General features: G+C 55.9%; 1 protein-coding gene across 1 annotated transcript in view; it reads left to right on the top strand.

Annotated features, from left to right (window-relative positions):
- Positions 1–23,946, top strand: part of SH3RF3 (SH3 domain containing ring finger 3) — a 216,383-nt gene that overhangs the window by 89,505 nt on the left and 102,932 nt on the right. The window contains exon 2 of the mRNA XM_036873870.1: positions 10,530–10,784. Within this exon, the coding sequence (XP_036729765.1) occupies positions 10,530–10,784 (255 nt within the window). The remainder of the gene's footprint in view (positions 1–10,529; positions 10,785–23,946) is intronic.

Below are 23,946 nucleotides of genomic sequence, written 5' to 3'. Positions count from 1 at the left end.
GGCTGACTGTAAACAGCGGCAGCAGAGGCTCTTTACCAAGAGGGCTGCGGCCTGGAGCTCCCCTCGGCCTGCCTGCGTCCTGCCCGCTCTGGCCCCCGTGGCCTCTCTGGGCTCGGGGTGGGGACAGCCAGTTACCTGCCGTGTCCCCTGTGCCGTGCTGTCCCTGTCTCACAGGAGCGCACGCCCTTACAGCGCCGAATCCGGTCTTGCGGCAGGTGTTGTGAAGGCCGAGCCGGCTCCTCTGCGCCTGCAGCTCAGCCCGGACGAAGGGCAGCTCTCTTCTAGCAGGCGCAGCACAAAGTCCTTGACGGCGCCGCTGAGCCCTGCCCGCTCCCAAGACTGTGTGCGAGGGAGGCAGAGCCGGCCCACCAGCAGCCCGCCCCCCGCGCACAGGGCCCAGGCTCCCTCGGCTCAGCCCCTGCTGGACGCAGGCGTGTGCCTCCACTGGTGCTGGGGTGCCTTTCCCAGCTCTCCCTGCAGCGCTAAGCGGGCTGGCCGCCCGAGGTGCGCAGGACCTGCTTTAATCAGCCGGGCAGGAGGTGGGAGCGTCCGCCTCTCTGCTCAGCGGGTCTCACAGCATCCCAGGGTCAGCAGGCCGCGGCGAGGAATACCACGCTCTTGAATTTACGTGGGATGTTAATCGTGTCCTCACGAACGTGGGGAAGCATTCCCTGCCATGCATAATAAATGATCGGAAACCGCTGGGTTCCTTTGAGCTATTCTCATGGGGGAAGGAACGGTGAAGCCAGGCCTTGGCATGGCAGCCAGCAGAAGGCAAGTGCAGCCTTGCTCACCTGCCCCATCCGCGTGGGAGCGCTGCATGGCAGTGGGCCCTGGGCCTCGAGTGTAGCCGAGCCTGGCTGGCTGGAGCGGCCACCTCCCCTGCGTCTGCTTCCTGGCAGGTGCGCCGCAGGAATGGGCACTGGCGCCCAGGGTCTACCCACTTTCACTCTAAAGTCACACGGGAGCGTGAAGGCGAGAAGGGACTTCCCGTGGGCACGACAGCACGTAGCCGGCTGGCTCTCTAGCACTCAGAATATGTTTGGAGCAAAGCTGCACCAGGAAGTTTCCCCCTTTCCGTCTTGTAACTGATGCTGCCACGTAATACCAAAAGATATGTTGGGGAGTTCCCTGATGGTCCAGTGGTTAAGATACCACGCTTCCACTGCAGGGGGCACGGGGTCCAATCCCTGGTCAGGGAACTAAGATCCCACATGCCATGCAGCATGGCCAAAAAAAAAAAAGGAAAAAAAAATTGTCCTCATCAGATTTACCGGCTAAGGTCTTTGTTTCCACAGAGCTCGCCTGTGTATACGTTGTGTGTCGTGTGATATGGACAAGTTTGGAGGACACATCACATCTCGCTTTCTGACACCAACATGGAACCACGCATCGGACTTGCTGCTTCCAGGCACTTGTGTGAGCGACAGAGGGATGTCCCCTCGTTTAGGCTCACAAGATCCCTGGGAGAGAGGCGCTTTAAGATGCCCATTTTGCACATGAGGAGATGGAGGCACAGGTGGCTGGGATGTGGCAGAGCCAGGCCCTTAAACATGTTGATGCACAGCCACCCCCAAGCTCCTCCAGGGCCTGGGATCTGCTCTAACGCGGGTCTCCCTTCTGGCCCTCAGAGCTGGATTCCTAAGGAAACTTTTTTTTTTTTAAACCTGGATATTTACAAATACCTTATTTTTCCCTTACCTTCCTGTATTACTCTTTTTTTTTTTTTTGGTAGCATTGAAACAATGATGTTTTAAAAAGTATTTAAAGATAATGTGGTGGTTAGTGTGGGCTGAAATAAGGGCCTAAAAGGAACCATCTACCCCTAGTTCCCTTCCTGAAAAAAGGACAGATGCTGATGGGAAGCCTTTGCTTTCCTTCCTGACAACCCAGGCCTTCTTCCAAGGTGGTTGGAGATCCTAGTGCAAGGCCCCGCTGACCCCATAATGCAGGCTCTGGTGAGTGGACTTCCCGCAGGAGGCTGGGTGGAACGTGTCGGACATATGACTGGCTGAGCATCCCTGGATCGAGGCCAGAACAGTCCTGGGGCTGGGGGGGGGGAGCCCCTCATCCCCCACGGGGAGCACCTGGGCATGCACGCCACCAAATAGACCCCTCCAGGGACTCCGTCACACTCTCCTTTGGTAACCACTGTCCAAAATGTGACTAGGAGCTTCTCACAGTCAGCCTGCAGTTTGGGCGTGTCTTCCCAGAAAGTGGAAAAATGAGCAATTCTTCTCTAAACTGGATAAATGCAAACACAGGTCTGGATCCTCCCAGCCTAATGGTCAACGATCCACCTTTCCTTTTCCTTCCACACTAAACAGAGAAGGATCAGGGCTCTGTTGGGGGCCCCCCTCTCTCCGGTGTGGGTGGTGGTGAAGAGCTAAGAGCTGGCCCCCTCTTAACCAGCCCCATGACATCCTGGAGCTGACTTGCCTCTTAACTTTTCTCACTTAAAAAGTGGTAGTTATGACTCCCACTTCAAAGGGTTCCTGTGAGCAGTAATCAGGTTACCTGGCGTGCGTGGCTCGGGGTAGCAGCTAGATAAGCGGTCGCATTGTTCTCAGGAGCAGCATGAGTGGCGGGTGTGCCCTGGGCTTGGGAGGCAGACCGCCTAGCGCCCTCACCACCTCTGGGCCCCGGGCGAGTTACCGAACTGCACTGTGCCCCAGCTTCCTGCCTGCAGAGCATCAGTAACAAAGGCCAGCCTCACAGGGCTGCTGTGAGGACCCGGTGGGTTGTAAGGGGTGCAGCCCAGGTGCTCAGGAGAAAGCGGCCGGTCCTGACAACGAAGGGGTGACAGTGACTGTGAGTCAGGATAAAGGGGGTCCTCTGGAAGCAAAGCAGGGGAGAGAAGGCGTCACACGAGGGTTAGACTTTTCTGATCTGACTTCCATCCGATGCAATATAGAGCGGGACGTGTGCAAGTGCCAGGCAGGGGATGTCCTCACTGCACCCATCTGACCTGTATTTCTGGTGGCGAGGTGGGCTCCTTATTGGCCATCTTCTGTACTTAGAAGCGTCTGCCTTTTCTAGGACCACGTCCAGGCTCCTGGAACACTTGTTTGCCTTAGCATCCTCTACGAATCTTTTCCCTAGAGGCTTCTCCATTAAGAGACAAAAAACTCCTTACGTACCACCAGTTTTAGCCTCTTGGTGTTCCTGGGAAATGCGGGAGGATGGATTTGATGACCTCTGGTGGGTGAGCCAGGGCTGAGCGGAGAGCCTGCTCCGCACGTGGCTGGGCGCCCTGCTGCCCCGGGATGAGGGGAGACTCGGGCTCTGAAGCTGGCTGCTGCTCCCCTTGACCTTCTACCTCACCCTTCCATACTTGTCAGAAGAACTGTGATTTTCGTTGTGAACCGGGCGTTACAGAGCACCCCTCCCCATGCGGGTGGGTGGGAAGCAAAGCCCAGCACCGGCCCAGGGTCTGCCGCCGGGACCTGTGACGGCGGTGCGTGGGGAGCAGGGGCTCCTGGGCGAGGAACCAGGCTGTCGGCGCTCCTGCGCGGGAATGTAACACCAACACAGGGCCGGCTTGGAGGTCGTCCTGGGTCGGGTCATCCCGCGAGGGGCGGGGGAGCAGGGTCCGTCCGGTGCACTTCGGGGACCGGGTCCTCGAGGCTGGAGCGAACCCAGCTCGCCCCGCCCGTCTCCACCTCGCCCGTCTCTGCCTCGCTTCCCGCGTGGGCGGCCTGCCTTGCGCCGCTCCTGGATCTGCGTGTCTCCTCCGCCCTCCGGCTGGTGCCCACGCGACACCAGGCGCCTCTTCATGGAGCCGATGCGCCATCCCCTTGGTCGGGGGGCGGGAGCGCAGGCAGGCGCCCGCCGTCAGGCCACTCAGGGACATCTCCGCGCTCCTCCATGTGGAGGCTCTGAGGGGCCCTCGTGGGGAGGAGCTGAGCCCCGACTGCCCTGGCCACCAGGATCTGAGGCCGCCCCTCCTCCCGCCCCAGAGACTGGGGCACGAGGGCGCCTGGGAGGCTTCTCCCGCTGCGACTCCACCAGCGCGCACACTGACCGGAAACGCGGAGACTGTGGCGGACACAGACCGGAAGGCGGCCACCACCGCCAAGACAGACCGGAAATGGGGAGATTGCTGCAGACGCAGACCGGAAATGCGGAGATTGCCACCCAAGACAGACCGGAAATGGGGAGATTGCTGCAGACGCAGACCGGAAATGCGGAGATTGCCACCCAAGACAGACCAGAAACAGGGAGCTTGCAGTCGACACAGAGCGTTGTGAAGCCGTGTCGGCCACAATGCGGTAGGCGTTCTCCGGTCTCTGGGAACTTTGAAAAGCCGGTGCCCAGGGACACAGCCGTGTTGTCGGGAGCTGCCGGCACTTTGACGCCCGCGGGCCTCAGTGGACTTGGGATCGGGCCGGGCCCTAAGGGCGCGCACTGAGTGGTGGACCTTTTCGTGTCACGGAATGAAGGCGACCGTGGCCCCGCCAGCAGTGTCCCTGTGGACCCTCGTCAGCGTGAGCCCGAGCCCGGCCACGTGCGGACTGTCCAGTGTGAGTGCCCCCGCTGTCCGGCACCGTTACCTTCACTCCCAGCATCTCCACGAATGTGGGCCGTAAGCATCCCCCCAAATGGAAACGGAGCCACTTCTGTCAGGAGCTGCGTTTTCTAAGGGCGGTCCCGAGTCGCTCTCCCCCTTCACTGCGACCTGCGTCTCCGCGGGACTGGGTTTTGAGCCCTTGTCTCTTTCCAGCCGGACTTCCACAGTGGCTTAGACACGGGCTTCGCGCCCTCGGAAGGGTGAATTGAGTGCTGAAGCATAAATTCTGCGAAGAGGAGGGTGCCATTCGAAGAGGCTTTTTTCTTCTTACGACAGGATGGTTTTGTTATCGGGTTGTATCAGCTCACTGGAGCAGAGCTCACGCGAGCCGCACCCCTGACCTGGCGCAGCGGTGGCTCTGCCCGTACAGCCCCGTTCATGCCCGTAGCCGCGGGGCGCCTCTGCCAGGCCCAGGGGTCCCCCTCGGATCCCACCTCCCCTGACAGCTCACCACCTTCCAGCAGAACAGCAGGAGCATGGGGGAATCTGCCCCCGAGAGAGTGGAGCAGACACTTGAGAGACAGCCTTTGCCCGAGTCTGGGAACAGGAAGAAAAAAGGTGAAGAAGAAAAAGAAAGGTACGTTGGCTCTTTAAGCCTCCTTAATCTCGCTGAAACATGAAACTCAGCTAAAGGCAGCTTCTGCCCTCACGGTCACATCACAGGGCAGCCCTTGGTGGGCCCTCCGCCAACCTGCGTGGGGACACATTGTGCACTTGTCTCAGTCGCATGTTTCCGTGACCTTCTGGGTGGGGGATGTTTTACTCCCTGCAGCACAGAGCCTGGTGCGGGACCTGGTGCAGTGTGCTGTTCCATAAATTCTCGGAGAAGCGAGCGTCCAAACACAAGGAAGGAAGAAACCAACAGCACGAAAGGGTCAAAGAAAGAGCCAGGATCCAAGGGTAGCTTTTAATAAGAAAAAGGGAAGAAGGAACTCAAAATTTAACCAACAATAAAGGTGAAACCCAGGGACCTCCCAGCTGGAGTGTGATATAGTGACAGCTTCATTACAGGTGAAATTTGTAAACTGGGAGACAAACAGGGATGTTCTGGTTAAATACATTATTAACACGTGCCTTTTCAGGTAATTATAAATCTGAGAGCATCTGTGTTAGAAGGAAAGTATACATGGGACAACCTCCACGGCGATGTCAGAGTAAACGCTTTGGCTTGAAAACCGCTTATGAGCATAGAAATCGTAAATCGCATCTCAGATCCCTCGGATTAGCCAGGATACAGGCTAAGCTGCTGATGAGAAGATCCCAAAACATGGTGGCTCAGTCAGGATGAAGTTTCCTTTTTTTCCCGTGACATCCAGGCTCTGCTCCCCAGCGTCATCTGAGGACCCGGGGCCGTCCCTCCTTTGCTTGGAGTGTAATCTTGGCGGGGAAAGCTGCCCCCGCCCACCCCCACCATGCTGTTCAAGCCACAGGAGCGGAGGGACAGGAATTGGAATTTCCTTCTAAATGGCATTACAGGGGACTTCCCTGGTGTCCAGTGGTTGGGACTTCACCTTCCAACGCGAGGGGTTCGGGTTCGATCCCTGGTCGGGGAGCTAAGCTCCTACATGCCTCGCAGCCAGAAAACCAAAACATAAAAAAAAGGAGAAGCAATGTTGTAACAAATTCGATAAAGACTCAAAAAAAAAAATGTCATTACCAAACACAACACAGCCCAGAATTGGCACAAGTCCCTCTCGCTTGCCTCCATTGACTGGAGTTTTGACGTGTGGCCAAGGCTCCTTGCGAGCAAGGCTGGGAGGTAAGGTTCTTAGCTGGTGAGCTTGGCCCCACTTGAAACTTGGAACGTTCTCCCCGACAGGAGGATCAGGTGGACCCGGGGGACAACTGGCTGTCTCTGCTGCCTTCTCAGATCCCATGACGCTTGGTTGGTTGGGGCTGGGCGCTCTCCCCCTGCGGTCCGCTCACGCTCCAGGGACCTCACCTGGCTGTGTCTCCCCCAGGAGGCCAGGCCCTGGGTCTCCATTTCCAAGCCTTCGCTCAGCCTGGCTCCTCTTTGAATGATCACTGGGATTTCCTCGGGTCCTCTGGGCCCGGCCGGTGTTAACAACAGGATTTAGAGCTGCATGGATCCTGGACCTCCCATCCTGGGAAAAGTCCTTCCAGCCCGAGGCTCTCAGCCAGGCCCTAGTCCGGGGATTGGCTTGGCAGCCCACAGGGTTATCCGTTCGGTAGGTGTTTTGAGCATGTGATCTGTACCAGGCCAGGGTCAGGGATGCAACAGCAAACGAAAGCACGTGGTATCTGTCCTGGGGGCAGATAGTCCCGGGGCCTCCACTGGTAACATGTGCCGCCCGGGGAGCAGCGTGGGAGGAGAACCGGTGCGTCCTTAGGGTCTAAAGGCTGAGTGAGTTCCTTGTCCACACTCTTCACCCCAACTTGCTGGGGGGTTGGGCAGTGAGACCCGGTCCTGGGCAGCCCCCTCGGGAGCCTCGTGGGCAGCCTGGTGCAAGCAGGGCGTCTGTAAAGCCCGCCTACACGTCGATCCCAGTGAAAGAGCTGGGGCTGCTGTGCACGCGTGAGATCCCGTAGCTCCTCCACGTCCGAGTCGTGAGCCGTGAGATTGACGGCATCTGTCTTAATTATCACGAACGCCCCACGGGGTGGCTGTGTTAATTATCCTGTAGGCATCCCAGTTGCGTTTCCCTTTCATTTCCCTTTTATTGTATTTTGTTTCCTGAACGTCTCAAGCCTCCAGAGGGGGGCTCCATGGCAGTGTTGGACTCGCGGTTCCTCCGAGGGGAGTGCGCGGTGAGGCCTTAGAGGGACCGGCTGCAGAGACCCCGTGGACGTCCTCGGCCTGGGCCAGGGGCTGCTCTCAGGGCTCCTCTGGCTGCTGCCGCGACGTCTGTGGAGTCTTCCCCTGTCAGAGCGTCCGCCTGCCCTGGGCCCTCATCGGGGACTCATCAGCTCACGTCATCAAGGTCTCTGAAGTTGAGAGGCCGGAGGTGCCGAGAGCCACCGGCTCTGAGCAGTGCCGGGCTGGGAGGTCGGTCCAGGGGCAGCTGCCCCTCTAGCGGCGTCTCTTACTCTTCCCTCCCAGGAGCGCAGCCAGGGTCTGAGAGAGGCTTCCGCCCTCTCCGTTTGCTCCAGCAGAGGCTGGTCTTGGCGGTCTGGGGCGGGGGTTAGTGAGGGGTGTCTCCCGCGCTGCCCGTCCTGCTCCCGCCTCCTCGCTCTCTCGCGGCCTCCTGGTTGGCCGGCGGGAGCAGGCGGGGCGTGGTTGCCTCAGCAGGCCGGCCGGAGCCGGTGAGGTTGCCTGCTGGCTGCCGGCCCCGCGCTCTGACCTCGGGGTCAGGGCGGCTGCCTGAGGCTGAGGTAGAGGCCCGCTCCTGCCCCTGCCCGGGAGGGGACTGGCGCCTCTCCTCCGCTCACCCCAGGCTCGGCCCGGCGTTTCCCAGATCCAACGGCGCGCGGCTCCCAGCGGTTGCCAGGACACATCTGTCGTTGGCCGCTCTCTCACCCGCCTCTCCTCAGCGTGTCTCAGGAGCGCCCGGGGCGGCCGGGCAAGCGCTGCGGCCTGTTCCGGAGCCCCTGGTTTAGCGGGGGCACCACGGTGGGCGGAGGACGCCCTGCGGACCCCAGGAGGGGGAGAGCGCGGGGCCCAGGTACGAGGCAGGAGAGGGGAGGGCCGGGCGGTGGGGTGAAAGCGGGGCGCGCGGGTCCCCGGAGGGCCCTCGGCGGCGGGGGCAGCCGCGCTTGCGGCTGAGGGAAAGGCGGGCGCGGGGGCACCAGAAGCGCGCCCTCAGCGGCGGGGGTGAGGCGCGCAGGGCCAGGCAGGGGTGTGGAGCCTGCAGTTGGGTTGACCCGAATCACCTCGTGGGAGGGAAGCTGGAAGCGCAGAACTTTGAGGTCACAGCCAGCCTAGAGGCTGGTAGAGGCCGGCCCGGGAGGCCGGGGCCCGCACGCAGACCGGCTCGGGGGGCCGTGCCCGCTCTGCAGAATCGGCGGAGGACAAAGCTCCCCTGAACGTCCGGAGCGCGGGCCACACGGGCTGGAGCCGGGGCGGCACCTCGGTGCCCCTCCGCTGACCCTCCGTGCATGCCCGCGGCCTCTGTATCGGGGCTGGTGGGGTGGTGTGCAGGCCCGAGGGGAAGTTCAGCGTCCCCTGCACGGGACGGCGTGGGGGGGGGCGTGGGAGGGCGTGGCGGGCGCAGGGCCCGCAGGCGGGGAGGGTGGGTCCGGCCCTTCTGCTCTCATTTATTCCCCAGTGGGGAGGATTCCCAGCTGGCCTCCATCTGTGGCTGTGAGAGAGCAGCTCTCGAGCGTGGCCCTTGTTGGGGGGGATGTGAAAGGATGGGGGGTGTGCGCTTGCCGAGCCCACGCTCCAGGGCGGCAGGAGGTCCCCCGACACCTCTCACCTTGATGGGCGTCCCAGCTTCTCCAGGGTCACCGGTGAAACACGCCCACTGCGAAAACAAAGGCTTCTAGTTGTGAAGGACTGAAAGTTCACGTAGGACGAGGAAGCGCCTTTCTTTTGGGAAATTTAACCTCAGTGGCGGGGCGGGGTTCGGACGGACACTCAGCCAGGAGCTCTGGGTGGGCCCATCCTGACCACCCACCTCCCAGTATGACAACCAGAAATGTCTCCAGGTGTTGCCAGATGGGGGGCGGTGGGGGGGACCGAGTGTCCTGATGGAGCGCCAACGGCAGGGCTCGCTGCCCCCTGGCCGTGGAGTCGCGTGGCTGCCTTTCTCTCCTGGCCACGGCTCTCCCTGAGCTCGCCCGTCGTGCCCCAGCACAGAGCTGGCTGTGGCTTTTCCCCCTTGGGTTCTTCCAGGAAAGCCCTGTGGTGCTGCTGTGGCCCTGGCTGGTGGTGGCCGAGCGTCCCTCTGCCGCAGGTCCTCTCTCCACTGCCGTCCCGGGTGTCGCGGAGGCATCAGCGCAGAGACCGGCCTGCGCGCTGTCGCGTCTCCTCGGAGAGCCTCTTGTATGCAGCGGCTTCGGGCTTCGTGCCTCGGTGTAGGTGGATTCAAGCAGCAAAGGGATCCTGGCCGGGCAGCCCTGGGGAGGAAACACGGCCTCTGCTGGGGAGCCGTTGGGTGTGGACACAGGGACGAGGTGAGGGTCCGTGTGCTTTTCCTGGCGGGCAGCTTACCTTTGGCAAGGCTGCTCAGCTGAGCGGAACTTGGCTGCCGCAGAGAAGGGGGAGAGCAACCCGGACCCCCCGTTGCTGAAGAGCAGGGAGCCCAGGGCTCTGCTTGTGGCCAGACGGCAGGTCAGACAGGTGGGTGGGTTGGCTGACCTTTGACAGGAGGGTGGGAGCATCCCATGACCTGAAGAGGATCCTGTCTCAGGCTCTTGAAATTGTACTTGTGGACGAGGCTGCCGTGGCCTCAGGAAGCTGGGAGCCATGGCGGGCGGGGGGCAGGGGTCCGTGACGGCCGGAACCCCTCGTTACAGCTCCCAGCCCTGGGGGTCCCTTGTGGACCTCGAGCCCGTGCCCCTGGCTGTGAGGCAGTGACATGGGAGGGTGCAGCACGGTCCTGCAAGTCTGTCTCCTCCGCTCGAAAAGCCCCTGGACGCACGTTCTGAGTTGCCGTGGAGGTTCAGGGAAGGGACGCTGTGGGATGGTAGTTGTTGGAAATCTGGCGGATAGAAATAGCACACAGGGTATCTGGAGCCAGAGCCTGGGCGGGGGGATTGCGTTTCCTTCCGGCAAGGGGTCCCATCTCTCTCTGCGCCTCGGATGAAGGTCTCCCAGCGCCCTCCTCGGCGTCCTTCCATTGCGGAGTGTGGCAGCCCGCGTGGAGGTCTGGGGCCTGTCGCGGGACCCTCTGCAGACCCCCTGTCCCACAGGGCTTGGCCCCGTGTTCCTGGAATGGGGGGCTGCTCCCTTGAGGTATCTCCCCAACCTGGGCTTTCAGACTTGGGGGCCCCTCAGGCCAGGTGCCAGGCGGGCCGGGTGGGCAGCTGCTGAGTAACCGCTGTATTCTGCTTCCAGAGCCTTCCCCAGCCGTCCCCCAGCAAAGCCCTGCACAGCTGCGAGGGGAAGGAGCCCGGGGACCTCAGGTTCAGCGAGGGGGACGTCATGGTCTTGCGGCACCGGGTGGACGAGCGCTGGTACCACGGCCTCCTGCCTGCCAGCTACGTCCAGGGCGTGCGGCCCCTGCCCCAGGCCCCGCCCCAGGGCAAAGCACTCTACGATTTCGAGATGAAGGACAGAGACCAGGACAAGGACTGCCTGACCTTCAGCAAGGTAAGTGGGTTCCAGCGCGCCGGCCTCCCACCGCAGCCCCCGCAGGGAACCTGGGCATGGCGCTTGGCCAGCGGGAATCCCGGCCCTCCTGTGCCTCCCCGTGGGGAGAGCAGTGGTTTCTCCTTGCTGAGGGTCTGCCGGGTGGAAGGAGCGGGCACCCAGCCTGACAGGCGCCTGCAGGTTACGGGAGCAGGACCCTCGTTGCCGGAGTCACTGTGTGCCCAGGGCTCACAGGCCCTGGGAGGGGGCTTGCTGGGGAGACTGTGGCAGAGACCCCCTGTCGGGTCCTGGGAGTGGGAGCTGGGCCCAGAGGCCAGCCCGTCACGCCCTCTTGGAGAGCACAGGAGGTCCACAGGAGGTGGATGCATGTGCTTGGGCCACTTGAGGTGGCCAGTGAGGCCACGGGACCCGCTTAGACAAACCAGTAGTATTTCCCGTGCGCTCGTCCTGGGGTGCGGGTGAGATGTGGAGGGGCCTGGTTTCTGGCCTGCCGGCCTCGGGGGTGCAGTGTGGAGGACAGAGGTGGCGGCCTCAGGCCTCGTGAACGTGCCTCCTTCCTGGCTTCCTCACCTCCTCCCACTCCAGGGCTGGGAGGGCAGGGGCGCCTGGAACTCTGGAACACCTGCTTCTCCCCGATGGCAGTAACGAGTTACGTCATCGATTGATTAATTACCTTCGTGACTGCCCGCCAGGGTCCCCGGGGAGACGTGGGAGCCTGTCTTCCCGATGTTGAAGCTGTTGTAGGAAGGGGGACCCCTTCCAGGGCCCGAGAGTGGGCTCCTGTCTAACACTCGGAAATGAACTGTCCGAGGAGACACACGTGCTGACGAAGCAGGAGACTTCATGGGGAAGGGGCGCCCGGGAGGAGAGCAGCAGGTCAGGGAACCCAGGAGGACTGCTCAGCCACGCGGCTCGCAGTCTCGGGCTCCACGGTGATCGGGTTTGTTCCCGGGCTGTCTTTGGCTGGTCATCTTTCTCGGCCTGTATCTGGTCTGACTCAGGGCCCTTCCTGGTGGCACACACATCTCTCATCCAAGATGGATTCCAGCGTGAGGGTTTCTGGGAGGTTGGCAGAGCCTATTCTGGGCTGGCGTCCCCTCCCTCCTTCGACCCCTTCCAAATCCTTCCGGCGGCGTTAGCTTGTTAGTTCCGAGTTCCCCTCAGGATCTCCTCTTGTGAGAGAACTCATGCAAGTGGTTATTACCGTGCCTGGCCAGCGCGGTGGCTTTGGTCGGTGGCTCCCTAGCAGAGCACAGCGCTAAGAGGCTGCGTCGCTTGCCCGAGGCTGGCACGGGCCTGGCCCTCCTCCGTCCTCGTGTCCTGTGTCTCTGTCAGTCTCTCTGCACACGCGGTTGTCAGCACAGAACTGGGTTCCAGCTCAGATCTTGACCTTGGAGTGCACGTCCAGCTCACTGTGATTCTCTCCTCTGCTCAGAGCAGAGCTTGGCTGTGGTGCCAAGCTGTCTGCAGGGCTGTGAGTACCTGCGCTCCATTTTGAGCACAATTGGCCTGTTCTGTGCAGGCTGTTGCAGCTGCTATTTATGTCTTGTTCTATTGTTCAGCCTGACGACGAATGATCTGTTTTCATTCAGGGATTCCACTCTTCCCGTCTTCCTTCCGTCAAGGTGTTCTGATGCTAATTCCAGCTGTCATCTGGCCCTGCAGGTTCCCTGGACGCAGGGTCAGGCCTCCCCCTCCCTCGCTCCCTCTCCTCCTGAGGCTGGAACGCAGGCTGCAGAGTGTGAGGCCAGGCGGACAGAGCCCCTCGCGCTCGCCCCTCTGCCCAGCCCACCCTGAGAGAGACCCTGGGCCCTGGTGCTCTGTGCTCTCACTCAAGATCAAGAGCAGGGACCCAGCCACCCCCAGGGTCGATCGAGGCCTTGAAAGAGACAGACCCGTTAGGGGCTGACAGGGACAGGGACAGACACAGGGCCCCGCTCCCAGCCTTGGTGGCGGGAGGCTCACCCAGCGGACACATGCAGAGCCGGAGCAGCCAGCGTCTCTGGTGGAGGCCTCCGGCTCCGCGTGCGGGCCTCTGCTGGGACTCTCGACTCCAGGGCGAAGACCAGAGCCCACTGGACAGGGGGCAGAGGGGCACCTGCCTGCTCATCCCACCGGGAGCTGCGCTGTATCCGGGGAGCCTGACTTCGGGTGGGAGAGGCAGGAATGGCAAGTCCAGGGACAGCTTCTGAGAGTGACGGGCTGTGCGAGTCACCCAGGAGGTGTGCGGGGTGTCGATCAGGAGGCGGTCAGTGTTCGGTATTTCAAAAGAAACATTAAAGCCGCCCTCGTGGGAACAGTGAGAACTCGGGATGGCTCTCTGAGACTCGTCCTGTGGTGGGCGCTGCTGCCACTTTGCGTCCCGGTGGGGGTGCGGTCCCGGTGCCCTGGGCTGTGCGGGCAGCGCTGTCGAGGGGGGCGGTCCTCAGGGCTCCCCGGGACCTGACCTTTGAGCCCGTTTTGGGGAGCGGAGATGTGGGAGCTGCTGGGCCACGCATCCCTCAGGCTGCTCTTCCAGGGCTTGCTTTCTCTCAGTCTGTGGATTAACCTGGAGGGCTGGAGGCCCCTGGGTGTGATTCCCGGTGAAGACCGTCCTTTGACTCCCCCGTGTGTTCCCCACTGTGTTCACACAAGCGTTTCACCAGCGCCCACTCCACCCCCCCGCCTTAGGTTAGGGCGCAGCCCCCTCGCCCAAGCACCTGTTCTTTCTCATCTCTCCTCTCCAGACGCCTCCCGCCTCCGCATCCCCGCCGCCCCACATGGCAGCCTGAGGGATTCCCTCCACCTGCCTGGAATGCTGGTTCTAACAGCCTCCGTTTCGTCACCTGAAGTGACCACATGGTCCGGGCCAGCTTGGTTTTGCCTCCAGGGAATGTTTTGTTGTTTGGATATGTTCCCTTCTAGACTCAGCAAGGAAAGCAGGGGTGTCTAAAGCCCATGGAGGGTGCTAACTTACCTTTAAAAACCTTCACTGTGATGGGATCGATGAGGTTTAAAAAGGCTTGAAGCGTGTGCATCAAAGCAAGGTTTTTACCTTGGTGTCAGCTTCTGAACAGTCCTGTTAAAATTGCATTAATTAAAGTCATTCTAAAACCAAAGCCTTTGTTTCATTGAAGAAGAGAATGGATAATTCTTGTAAAGCAGCTATGAAAAGCACAATTTATAACTTCTTAGCAGTCCCACTCCAAACAGCTGGGCATGTGCAGGTAAAAAGACAAAAGGAGACAGTGCAGCGTCCCTGCTCTGTCAGCCGGTGGCTCCCAGCTGTCCCCGGAGGCCCGCGTGTGCAGTGCCTTCCACGTGACGGGGAGGGGCTGGGGTCAGGGGCTGCTGGGTGCAGGGACCTTGCACTTGGGATCACCTGTGTGGCCTCAGCCCTGTGGCCTTAGGAGCCCACGTGTGTCTCATCTCAGAGCCATCTGCACCTGCCCTGCAGCGGAGACTGGAGACCCGCCATTACTACGCCGGCCCCTCGGAGAGACCACAGCACCCGTGGACATGGCGACAGCTCTCTGCTGGTCCCCATCTCACACCCTCCCACCCGCCCAACCCTGCACGGCCGGAGGGATGCTTTGAGTTGGCAAAGCCCTTTTACAGTTGTTTTTTATTTATTTATTTTTTTAAATTTATGGCTGTGTTGGGTGTTCGTTTCTGTGCGAGGGCTTTCTCTAGTTGCGGCAAGCGGGGGCCGCTCTTCATCGCGGTGCGCGGGCCTCTCACTATCGCGGCCTCTCCCGTTGCGGAGCACAGGCTCCAGACGCGCAGGCTCAGTAGTTGTGGCTCACGGGCCCAGTTGCTCGGCGGCATGTGGGATCTTCCCAGACCAGGGCTCGAACCCGTGTGCCCTGCATTGGCAGGCGGATTCTCAACCACTGTGCCACCAGGGAAGCCCAGCAAAGCCCTTTTAAAACACCACCAGCTGTCCTGACTTGGGCAGACTTCCCTCCTGCTGGTGTCACCACAATATCCTTCCACATGATCCTCTTACACCGCTGAGTGTTTAATCGTCCGTCCCCGATGTGGGGATTCTCTCCTTTGTGAATGAACCTAGCATTAATCCCAAACTATGTTCTTCTGATTGGGAGACAGACGTAGGTGGATAGAAATCAAATGTATTTGAGGTTTGGACTCTAGAGTGAGACAGGGATTCGAATTGTGACACTTCTACTTTTATATGGTGATTTGGGGACATTTACTTCACCTCTGAGTCTCTTTTTTGATGATAAAATGGAGTTGATAGGATTCAGTGAACAAAGGCATTTAGGGAACCAACCTCAAAATAGGCGCTCAACCGGTTCTGGCTTCCACCCTCCCTGGCTTCCTGCTTCTGTCAGATGCGCATCACTTTTTGTGTTGGCCCAGGATGCTCGTGGTGGGGGAGATGGGACTCCTCCACAAACCCCGCCGCCTGGAGCTGAGACTCTGCGGACGGGTCGCCTGTACCTGTATTGTCCCGGTGGCTGCGTCTTGGAGAGGGTTGCCCGGGGGTGTGGAACCCCTCAGCCCTCCTGTCAAGGCCGCCGTGCCCGTCGTGGGCAGCCCAGACCCACTGCATGTCCTCTGCCCTGAGGGGCAGTTGGGATGCTTCCCGGGCTGGAAGTCTCGGGGACCTAGTGACCAAAGCGAGTGAGCCTGAGGAGCAGGCAGTGCTGCATTCTGCTCGGGCTGGGCAGCTCCCGGACCCGCCCTCCCGCTGGGCAGCAGCCTGCGGGCTCCTCCAAGGAGGCGGCTCTCCTAAGGGGACCGACCCCCCAGAGGCTCGGAGCAGGTTGGGCTCTGAAGACTGTCCCCACCCAGCCCCTTCTCTCGGCGTCAGGCGGGGTTGGAGGAGCCCTCCCAGCCCCCAGCAGCGTCTGGAGCTAAGCTGCGGTGCACACCAGGAAGGAGGGGACAGCCCAGCAGCCGGTCCCTTCAGAGCCTCCCCTGGGACCCCGGAGCCATCGGGGGGAGTCCTGTGCTGCGTCTGCGGCAGAAGGTGCAGGGGGTTTGTGAGCTCTTTCCTTTGGGATTTTCCCCTTTCTCTGGGACCGGAGTGACCGGCGCTCAGTCTGCGGCTGGCAGTGAGGGACTGTCAGGGATGGGGCAGCGCGAGGTGGCCGCGGCCGTGGCCCGGCTGAGTGGGCGTCAGCGCTGAGCGGACAGGCCGCGTGGCCACGTTTCTGAAGGGCCATCCTGGTGTCTGCCCCTCGGTGTCTCTTGGAAGCCACTTGGTTGCAAGTAAGAGGAGCGGAGGAGCAGGGAGGCCCCCGGGAGGGCAGGCAGCCGGCCCGTGTCCAGGTTCCGTGCGTGTGGTCTGCCCCACAGCGCGTTTAGGAAGCTGTCAGGCCCCAGAGGAGCCGCTGCGGGAACTCTCCGGGTGTTTTGGGCCGGGCCTTCGGAGTGTGAGACGTACCTTTGACCTGGTGTTGAGGACAGTGCACTCCGCCAGCCACGCTTTGGTGTCTGGGGACTTCAGGGGGGACAGAGACTCCAGCCTCCTGGCAGGTCAGGGAGGGAAAGCCTCAGGCCTGGGCTTCCTAACAGCCCCATCTGTTGGCAGCTCGGCTTTCCCCCCGGTAGGAATCACGTACCAACACTGGGGAGTTCGGTGAGTTAATCAGAAATGCAGTTAAGGCCCCTTTAGGTGGTGCCCGACTCCTTTGCAAGTGCGTTGCCCACTGAGCCTGCGCGGGAAGGCGGTCCACTCCTTCCATGACCACTCTGTGTTCAGGGTCGCGCGGGACCACCCCAAGGCCACCCACTTCCAAGGGAGCTCTGCCGCTGGGCCGTGGCCTTCGGCGTCCCTCAGAGCTTGGAAATGGGGGGACGGGGAGGCGGCACAGGGAAGGCCCCTGACCCGCGAGAGGAGCGCTTGCAGAGGAGCCTATAGGTGAAGTTGTCGTGCGTCTGAAAGTGAAACGATGTCGTGGAAGCAGCTTTTGTCCAGAAAATCCTCGATGCTGCCAGACTGGCCCAGACCTCGTCTGCCCCGCCGCCATCCCTCAGGGTGTTGTGGTGTCCGGCAGAGGCCCTTTGCTCCTCCGCACCGGGCAGCGCTGGGGACCCGGGGTGCAGGCCAGCCTGCCCACTGTCCGTCCGCAGTCTCACTGGCCCTCAGCCAGGCCCCGTCACGCTCCACGTCTCTGGCTGCTTCCCCCCTGAAACAGGAGAGTTGAGCACGAGGCAGAGACGGCACGGTACGGCCGGCAGATCCTGCAACGCCAACTCCGCGGCCCGGCCTGGAAGGGTGTGGGGGCCTGGACGGCGACGGCCCAGCGCAGAGCTCCCCGCTCGTTTGTCCGCTCAGCTGGCGTCGTGCCAGGCCGCCCCTCATGACCATGGCACGCGGGCGCCGTGCGGCTCGGGCCCGCCCTGTCTCACGCAGTTAGGGTTTGGGGGGGTTGGTTCTCTGCATTCCCAAGAGGCCGCAGAGCAGGTGCCTCCCCTGTCCTTGTCCTTGTGAAAGCACCGGCCCCGGGGTTGTGAAATACGACCGCAAATCTGAGGCCTGACGGGGATCCAGGCATCGCTCTCCCGGTCATGCGTGGATGGCGGGAGAAGGTGTTGGCTGCAGGACCACAGCATTTGGTGCTGGCGGCTCTGTGGTGCTGCCCGGTGCTCAGCACTCCTCACCGAGGTTGTGTCCCTGGCGAGAGCTGGGTTAGAGGCAGAGCAGAGCGGCGGGAACCCGTCCTCTGCGACCTCGGGAAGTTAGTCTCTTGCTGGTGTTCTGGGTGTGGCTGCCCCCTGCAGAGCCCGGCCTCCCCCCCGAAACTGCGTGAGCTGAAGAGGAGCATCTGGTCCTGCCACGTCCTCGGGTCACGGCCCAGATTTGCGTCTGCTCATGTCCCGGCCTCGCCGGAGCAGTTTGATGTGACTGGATTCGGGACCCACGTGCTGCACTGCGCTGGGATTTTGCTGCACTTGCCCTGCGCGTGGGTGCTGAGCTTTCCGTGGTGAGGGATGCTTTCCTTCTGGTGCCGGGCACCCAGGGGATGCCTGGGGGATGCTGCTGAGCTGGGGGAGGCGTAGCTTGGCCCCTCGTGGCCCTCGGGTGACGGCAAGCTCCCCGGCCTAAGAGGCGGGGCTCCTTTGGGGGCAGCTGTCCCTTACTTGGAGCTGTGTCTGCTTCTCAGTCACCGGAGCCTCCTGGGTGGCCCGCAGTGAGCCTGGATCCTCAGTGCAGAGATGAAGGCGCGGCCCCTCCTGGCCTCCTCACCCGCAGGCTTGGTGCCCACTTCTCTGGTTTTCTGTGCTTCACACTCTTCACCTTGTGTTGGCTTCCTCAGGATGCAACATCCCTTTAGAGGTGCATCAGGGCCACAGGCAGGATTCAGGGCATGCCGTGGCTTGTCCACACCGGAAAGACTGTGACCTTAAAACAAGCTTTTTATCTAAGTATAGTGTAATGTACCGACAAGTGTACTAATCAAAATTATGCAGCTTGGTGGTCGGAAAGAATATGTCCTATAATCACTACCCAGTGGGGAAATGGTGGGGTGCCAGCACCCCGGCACCCAGCTTCCCTCCGTGTCTTCTAACACTGTAGATGAGCATGTCTGTTCTTGAACTTCCAATAAACGGATCATGCAGAACCTACTCACGTGTCCAACTTTGTTTCCTCTCGACGGTACGTGAGTGAACTGCACCTATATATATATTTTTTTAATTTTATTTATTTATTTATTTATGGCTGTGTTGGGTCTTCATTTCTGTGCGAGGGCTCTCTCCAGTTGCGGCAAGCGGGGGCCACTCTTCATCGCGGTGCGCGGGCCTCTCACCATCGCGGCCTCTCCCGTTGCGGAGCACAGGCTCCAGACGTGCAGGCTCAGCAATTGTGGCTCACGGGCCCAGCCGCTCCACGGCATGTGGGATCTTCCCAGACCAGGGCTCGAACCCGTGTTCCCTGCATTGGCAGGCAGATTCTCAACCACTGCGCCACCACGGAAGCCCCTGCACCTATATTTTGTGAGTGCTATAGTCTGTTCACGTTCATCAGTCTGGGGTACCTTTAGCTATTTTTTTTAAATAGACTCCGTTTGTAGAGCAGTGTTGTGTTCATGCAGAAGGTACAAGATTTCCCGATGCCCGCGCCCCCGCGCAGGCGCAGCCGCCCCGTTATCCACACCCCCCCAGGTGGGACATTGTTACAACTGCTGAACCCACACTGACACTTGGCATTCCCCAAAGCACATAGTTTACATTACTGTTCACCCTTGGGGTTACATATCCTGGGGGTTTGGGCAAATGTGTAATGACACGTATGCACGTGTGTAGTATACAGAGCAGTTTCACCGCCCTAAAAACCTTTGTGCTCCACCTGTTCCACCCTCCTTCCCCCCAACTCCTGGCAACCACTGTTCCTTTTACTGTCTCCATAGTTTTGCCTTTTCCAGAATGTCATATAGTTGGAATCGCACAATCTATATAGCCTTTTCAGACTGGCTTCTTTCACTTAATCATATGCATTTAAGGTTCCTCCCTGGCTTTTCATGGCTTGATAGCTCATTTCTTTTTAGCACCGAATAATATTCCATTGTCTGGATAGACCACAGTTTATCTATCCGTTAACCTACTAAAGGACATCTTGTTGCTTCCAAGTTTAGTTGCTATGAACATCCATGTGCAGGTTTTTTGTGTGGATGTAAGTTTTTAACTCCATCGGGTAAATGCCAAGGAGTGTGATTGCTGGATTGTATGGTAAGAGTATGTTTAGGTTTGTAAGAAACCACCGAACTGTCTTCCAAAGTGGCTGCGCTATTCTGCATCCCCACCGGCAGTGACGAGGGTTCCTGTTGCTTCACACCCTCACCAGCATTTGGTGCTGTCATTGTTCTGGATTTTGACCTTTCTAATAGAATGTAGTGTTACCTCATTGTTGTGTTAATTTGCATCTCCCTGATGACATATCATGTGAAGCATCTTTTCATGTGCTTATTTGCCATCTGTGTGTCTTCTTTAGTGAGGTGTATGTTAAGGTATTTGGCCCATTTTTAAATCGAATTGTTTTCTTATTGTTGAGTTTTATGAGTTCTTTATATATTTTGAATAATAGTCCTTTATCAGATATGTCTTTTGCAAATATTTCACAAGTCTGTGGCTTGTCCTTTTATTCTCTTGACAGCGTCTTTCACAGAGCAGAAATTTTTAATTTTAATGAAGTCCAGCTTATCAGTTCTTTCTTTCATGGACCAGTCTTTGATGCTGTATCCAAAAGTCATCACCAAACCCAAGGTCATCTAGATTTTCTCCTGTGCTACCTTCTAAGAGTTGTATAGTTTTGCATTTTACATTTAGATCTATGATTCACGTTGACTTAATTTTTGTGAAGGGTGTTAGGTGTGTGTCTAGATTCATTTTTTTTTTTACATGTGGATGTCCAGTTGTTCTGGCACCATTTGTTGAAGAGACTGTCTTTGCTCCATTGTAGTGCCTTTGCTCCTTCATCAAAGATCAGTTGACTACATTTATGTGGGTCTATTTCTGGGCTCTCTATTATGTTCCATTGATCTGTTTTTATATCCTATCGCCAATCCCACACTGTCTTCAGTACTGTAGCTTTATAGTAAGTCTTGAAGTCGGATAGTGTCAGTCTTTGTTCTTTTCTGTCAGTGTTGAGTTGGCTATTCTGGGTCTTTTGCGTCTCCATATAAAGTTTAGAATCAGTTTGTCAACATCCACAGAAAAGCTTGCTGAGATTTTTATCAGGATTGCATTGAATCTAGAAGTTGAGAAGAACATCGTGACAGTACCGGGTCTTTCTACCCATGTACGTGAGACATCTCTCTACTTGGTTCGTCTTTGATTTTCTTCACCAGAGTTTTGTAATATTCCTCATGTAGCTCTTGTACTTATTTTGTTAGATGTATACCTAAGTGTTTCATTTTTTTACATGCTAATGTAAACAGTATTACATTTTTTAATGTCGAATTCCCCTTGTTCATTGCTAGTATATAGAAAAATATTTAACTTTCATATATTAATCTTATATTCTGAAACCTTGCTATAATTGCTCATTGGTTGTAGTTTTTTGTTGATTCTTTCAGATTTTCTACATAGACAATCATGTAATCTGCAAACAAAGACAGTTGTGTTTCTTTCTTCCCAATCTGTATACCTTTTGTTTCCCTTTGTTGTTTTAATTGCATTAGAAGACTTTGACTATGATATTGAAAGGCTGTGGTTAGAGGGGACATCCTTGCCTTGTTCCTGATCTTAGGAAAAGCGTCACATTTCTCACCATTAAGTATGATGTTAGCTGAAGGGTTTTGTGAACGTCCTTTTCAAGTGGAGGAAGCTTCACTCTATTTCTAGCTTACTGAGAGGTTTTTTTTTTTTTTAATCATGAATTGTTTGATTTTGTCAAATGCTTTTTCTGCATCTATTAATGTGAGGATGTGATTTTTCTTCTTTAGCCTGTTGATGGTGATGGATTACAGTAATTGATTTTTGAATGTTAAACCAGCCTTGCATATCTGGGATAAATCCTAGTTGGTCATGCTATATAGTTCTTTTTATACTTTGTTGCATTCAACTTGCTAATATTTTATTGAGGATTTTTGCAACTATGTTCATGAGAGACATTTTAGTTTTCTTTGCCTACTGTGTCTTTGTCTAGTTTGTATAATTCTGGCCTCATAGAATGAGATAGAAAGTAGCCCTCCTGCTTCTGTCTTCTGAAATAAATTGTTAGAGAATTTGGCATAATTTCTTCCTTAAATGTTGGTAGAATTCAGAACCCATCTGGGTCTGGTGCTTTCTGTTTTGGAAGTTTATTAATTATTGATTCAATTTCTTTAACATCTGATATAGGCCTACTCAGATTGTCTATTTCTTCTTGTGTGAGTTTTGGCAGATTGCGTCTTTAAAGAAATTGGTCCACTTCGTTTATTAAATTTGTGGGTATAGAATTGTTCATAATATTTCTTTATTATCCTTTTAATGCCCATGAGATCTGTGGTAATGTCCCCTCTTTCATTACTAATATTAGTAATTTGTGTTGCCTCTGTTTTTTTCTTGGTTATCCTGGTTAGAAGCTAATTGAGTTTATTGATCTTTTGAAATAGCAGCTCTTTGTTGATTTTTTTCTATTGATTTCATGTTTTCAACTTCATTGATTTCTGCTCTAATTTTTATTTCTTCTTTTCTTCCGCTTACTTTGGATTTAACTTGCTCTTCTCTTTTAGTTTCCTATGGCGGAAGCTTGGTTTATTGATTTTAGATCTTTCTTCTTTCCTGATATATGCATTCAGTGTTATAAATTTACCTTTAAGCACTACTTTCACTGCAGCCCATAAATTTTGACGAATTGTGTTTTTATTTTCATTTGTTTTAAAATATTTTAAGATTTCTCTTGATGTTTCTTCTTTGAACCAAATGTTATTAGAATTGTGTTAATTCCAAGTATTTTGGAATTTTCCAATTATCTTTCTGATATTGATTTCTAGTTTAATTCCACTGTGGTCTGAGAGCAGACATTGTATGGTTTCTGTTCTTTTAGCGTTGTTAAGGTGTGTTTTATGGCCCAAAATGTCATCTGTCTTGGTGAATGTTTCATGTGACCTCAAAGAAAATGTGTATTTTGCCATTGCTGGATGAAGTAGGCTATAGATGTCAATTATATCCAGTTGATTGATGGTGGTGTTGAGTTCAGCTTGGTCCTTACTGATTTTCTGCTTGCTGGGTCGTTCATTTCTGATAGTGGGGCATTGAAGTCTCCAATCTGTAACAGTGGATTCATCTGTTTCTCCTTGTAGCGCTATCAGTTTTTGCTTCACGTGTTTTGACACTCTGTTGTTAGGTGCATGCATGTTAAGGATTGTTATCTTCCTGGAGAATTGACACCTTTATCATTATGTAATGCCCCTTTTTATCCCTCATAACTTTCCTTGCTTTGAAGTTTGCTTTTCCTGAAATTAGTATAGCTACTCCTGCTTTCTTTTGATTAGTGTTAGCATGGTATATCTTTCCTTATCTCTTTACTTTTAATTTATGTATATCTTTATATTTAAAATGGGCTTCTGGTACATAACATATAGTAGGGTATTGGTTTTTTTTTTTTTTTTCTATTTTTTTTTTTTTTTATTTATTTATTTATTTTTGCTGTGCTGGGTCTTCGGTTCGTGCAAGGGCTTTCTCTAGTTGCGGCAAGTGGGGGCCACTCTTCGTCGCGGTGCGGGGACCGCTCTTCATCGCGGTGCGCGGGCCTTTCACTATCGCGGCCCCTCCCGTTGCGGGGCACAGGCTCCAGACGCGCAGGCTCAGCAGTTGTGGCTCACGGGCCCAGCCGCTCCGCGGCATGTGGGATCTTCCCAGACCAGGGCTCGAACCCGTGTCCCCTGCATTAGCAGGCAGATTCTCAACCACTGCGCCACCAGGGAAGCCCGGGTATTGTTTTTTTGATCTACCCTGACAATCTCTGTCTTTCAATTTGTACATTTAGACTATTGCTATTCAAAGTGATTATTGATATTGTTGAATTAATATTTACCACATTTGTTGTCTTTGACTTTTGTTCCTGTTTTTGTTTTCCATCCTTTTTTTGCCTTTTGCAGTTTTAACTAGGCAATTTAAATGATTTCATTTTCTCTCCTGTCTTAGCATATCAGTTGTACCTTTAAAAAACTTTTTTTGTGGTTGGCCTAGAGGTTGCAATATGCATTTACAACTAATCCAGGTCCACATTCAGATAACACTGTACTGTTTCACAGGTAGTGCAGGTACCTTATAATCACAAAATAATCCTAATTCCTTCCTCTTGTCCTTTTTGTCATTGCTGTTATTCATTTAACTTATATATAAACATACATAAGTGTATATATTATATATACACACACACTATATATATGATATACATATATATGGTATGTATATAAGCATATGTAATTAGATACATTGTTGCTATTATTATTTTGAACAAACTGTGTTTTAAATTTTTCCTTTACTTATTCCTTCTCCAATGTTCTTTCTTTATGTAGAATCAAGGTTTTGACCTATGTAACTTTTCTTCTCTCTAAAGAACTTCTTTTAACATTTCTTGCAAGGCAGGTCTACTGGCAACAAATTCCCTCAATTTTTGTTTGTCTCAGAAAGTCTTTATTTCTTTCTCACTATTGAAGTGTTATTTTTCAGGGTAGAGAATTCTCAGTCATTATTGTGTCAAATATTTCTTTTGTTCCTTTTT

Source organism: Balaenoptera musculus, chromosome 13, assembly GCF_009873245.2.
Source record: "Balaenoptera musculus isolate JJ_BM4_2016_0621 chromosome 13, mBalMus1.pri.v3, whole genome shotgun sequence".
Taxonomy (NCBI): domain Eukaryota; kingdom Metazoa; phylum Chordata; class Mammalia; order Artiodactyla; family Balaenopteridae; genus Balaenoptera; species Balaenoptera musculus.
This window is presented reverse-complemented; position numbering and strand designations above follow the sequence as displayed.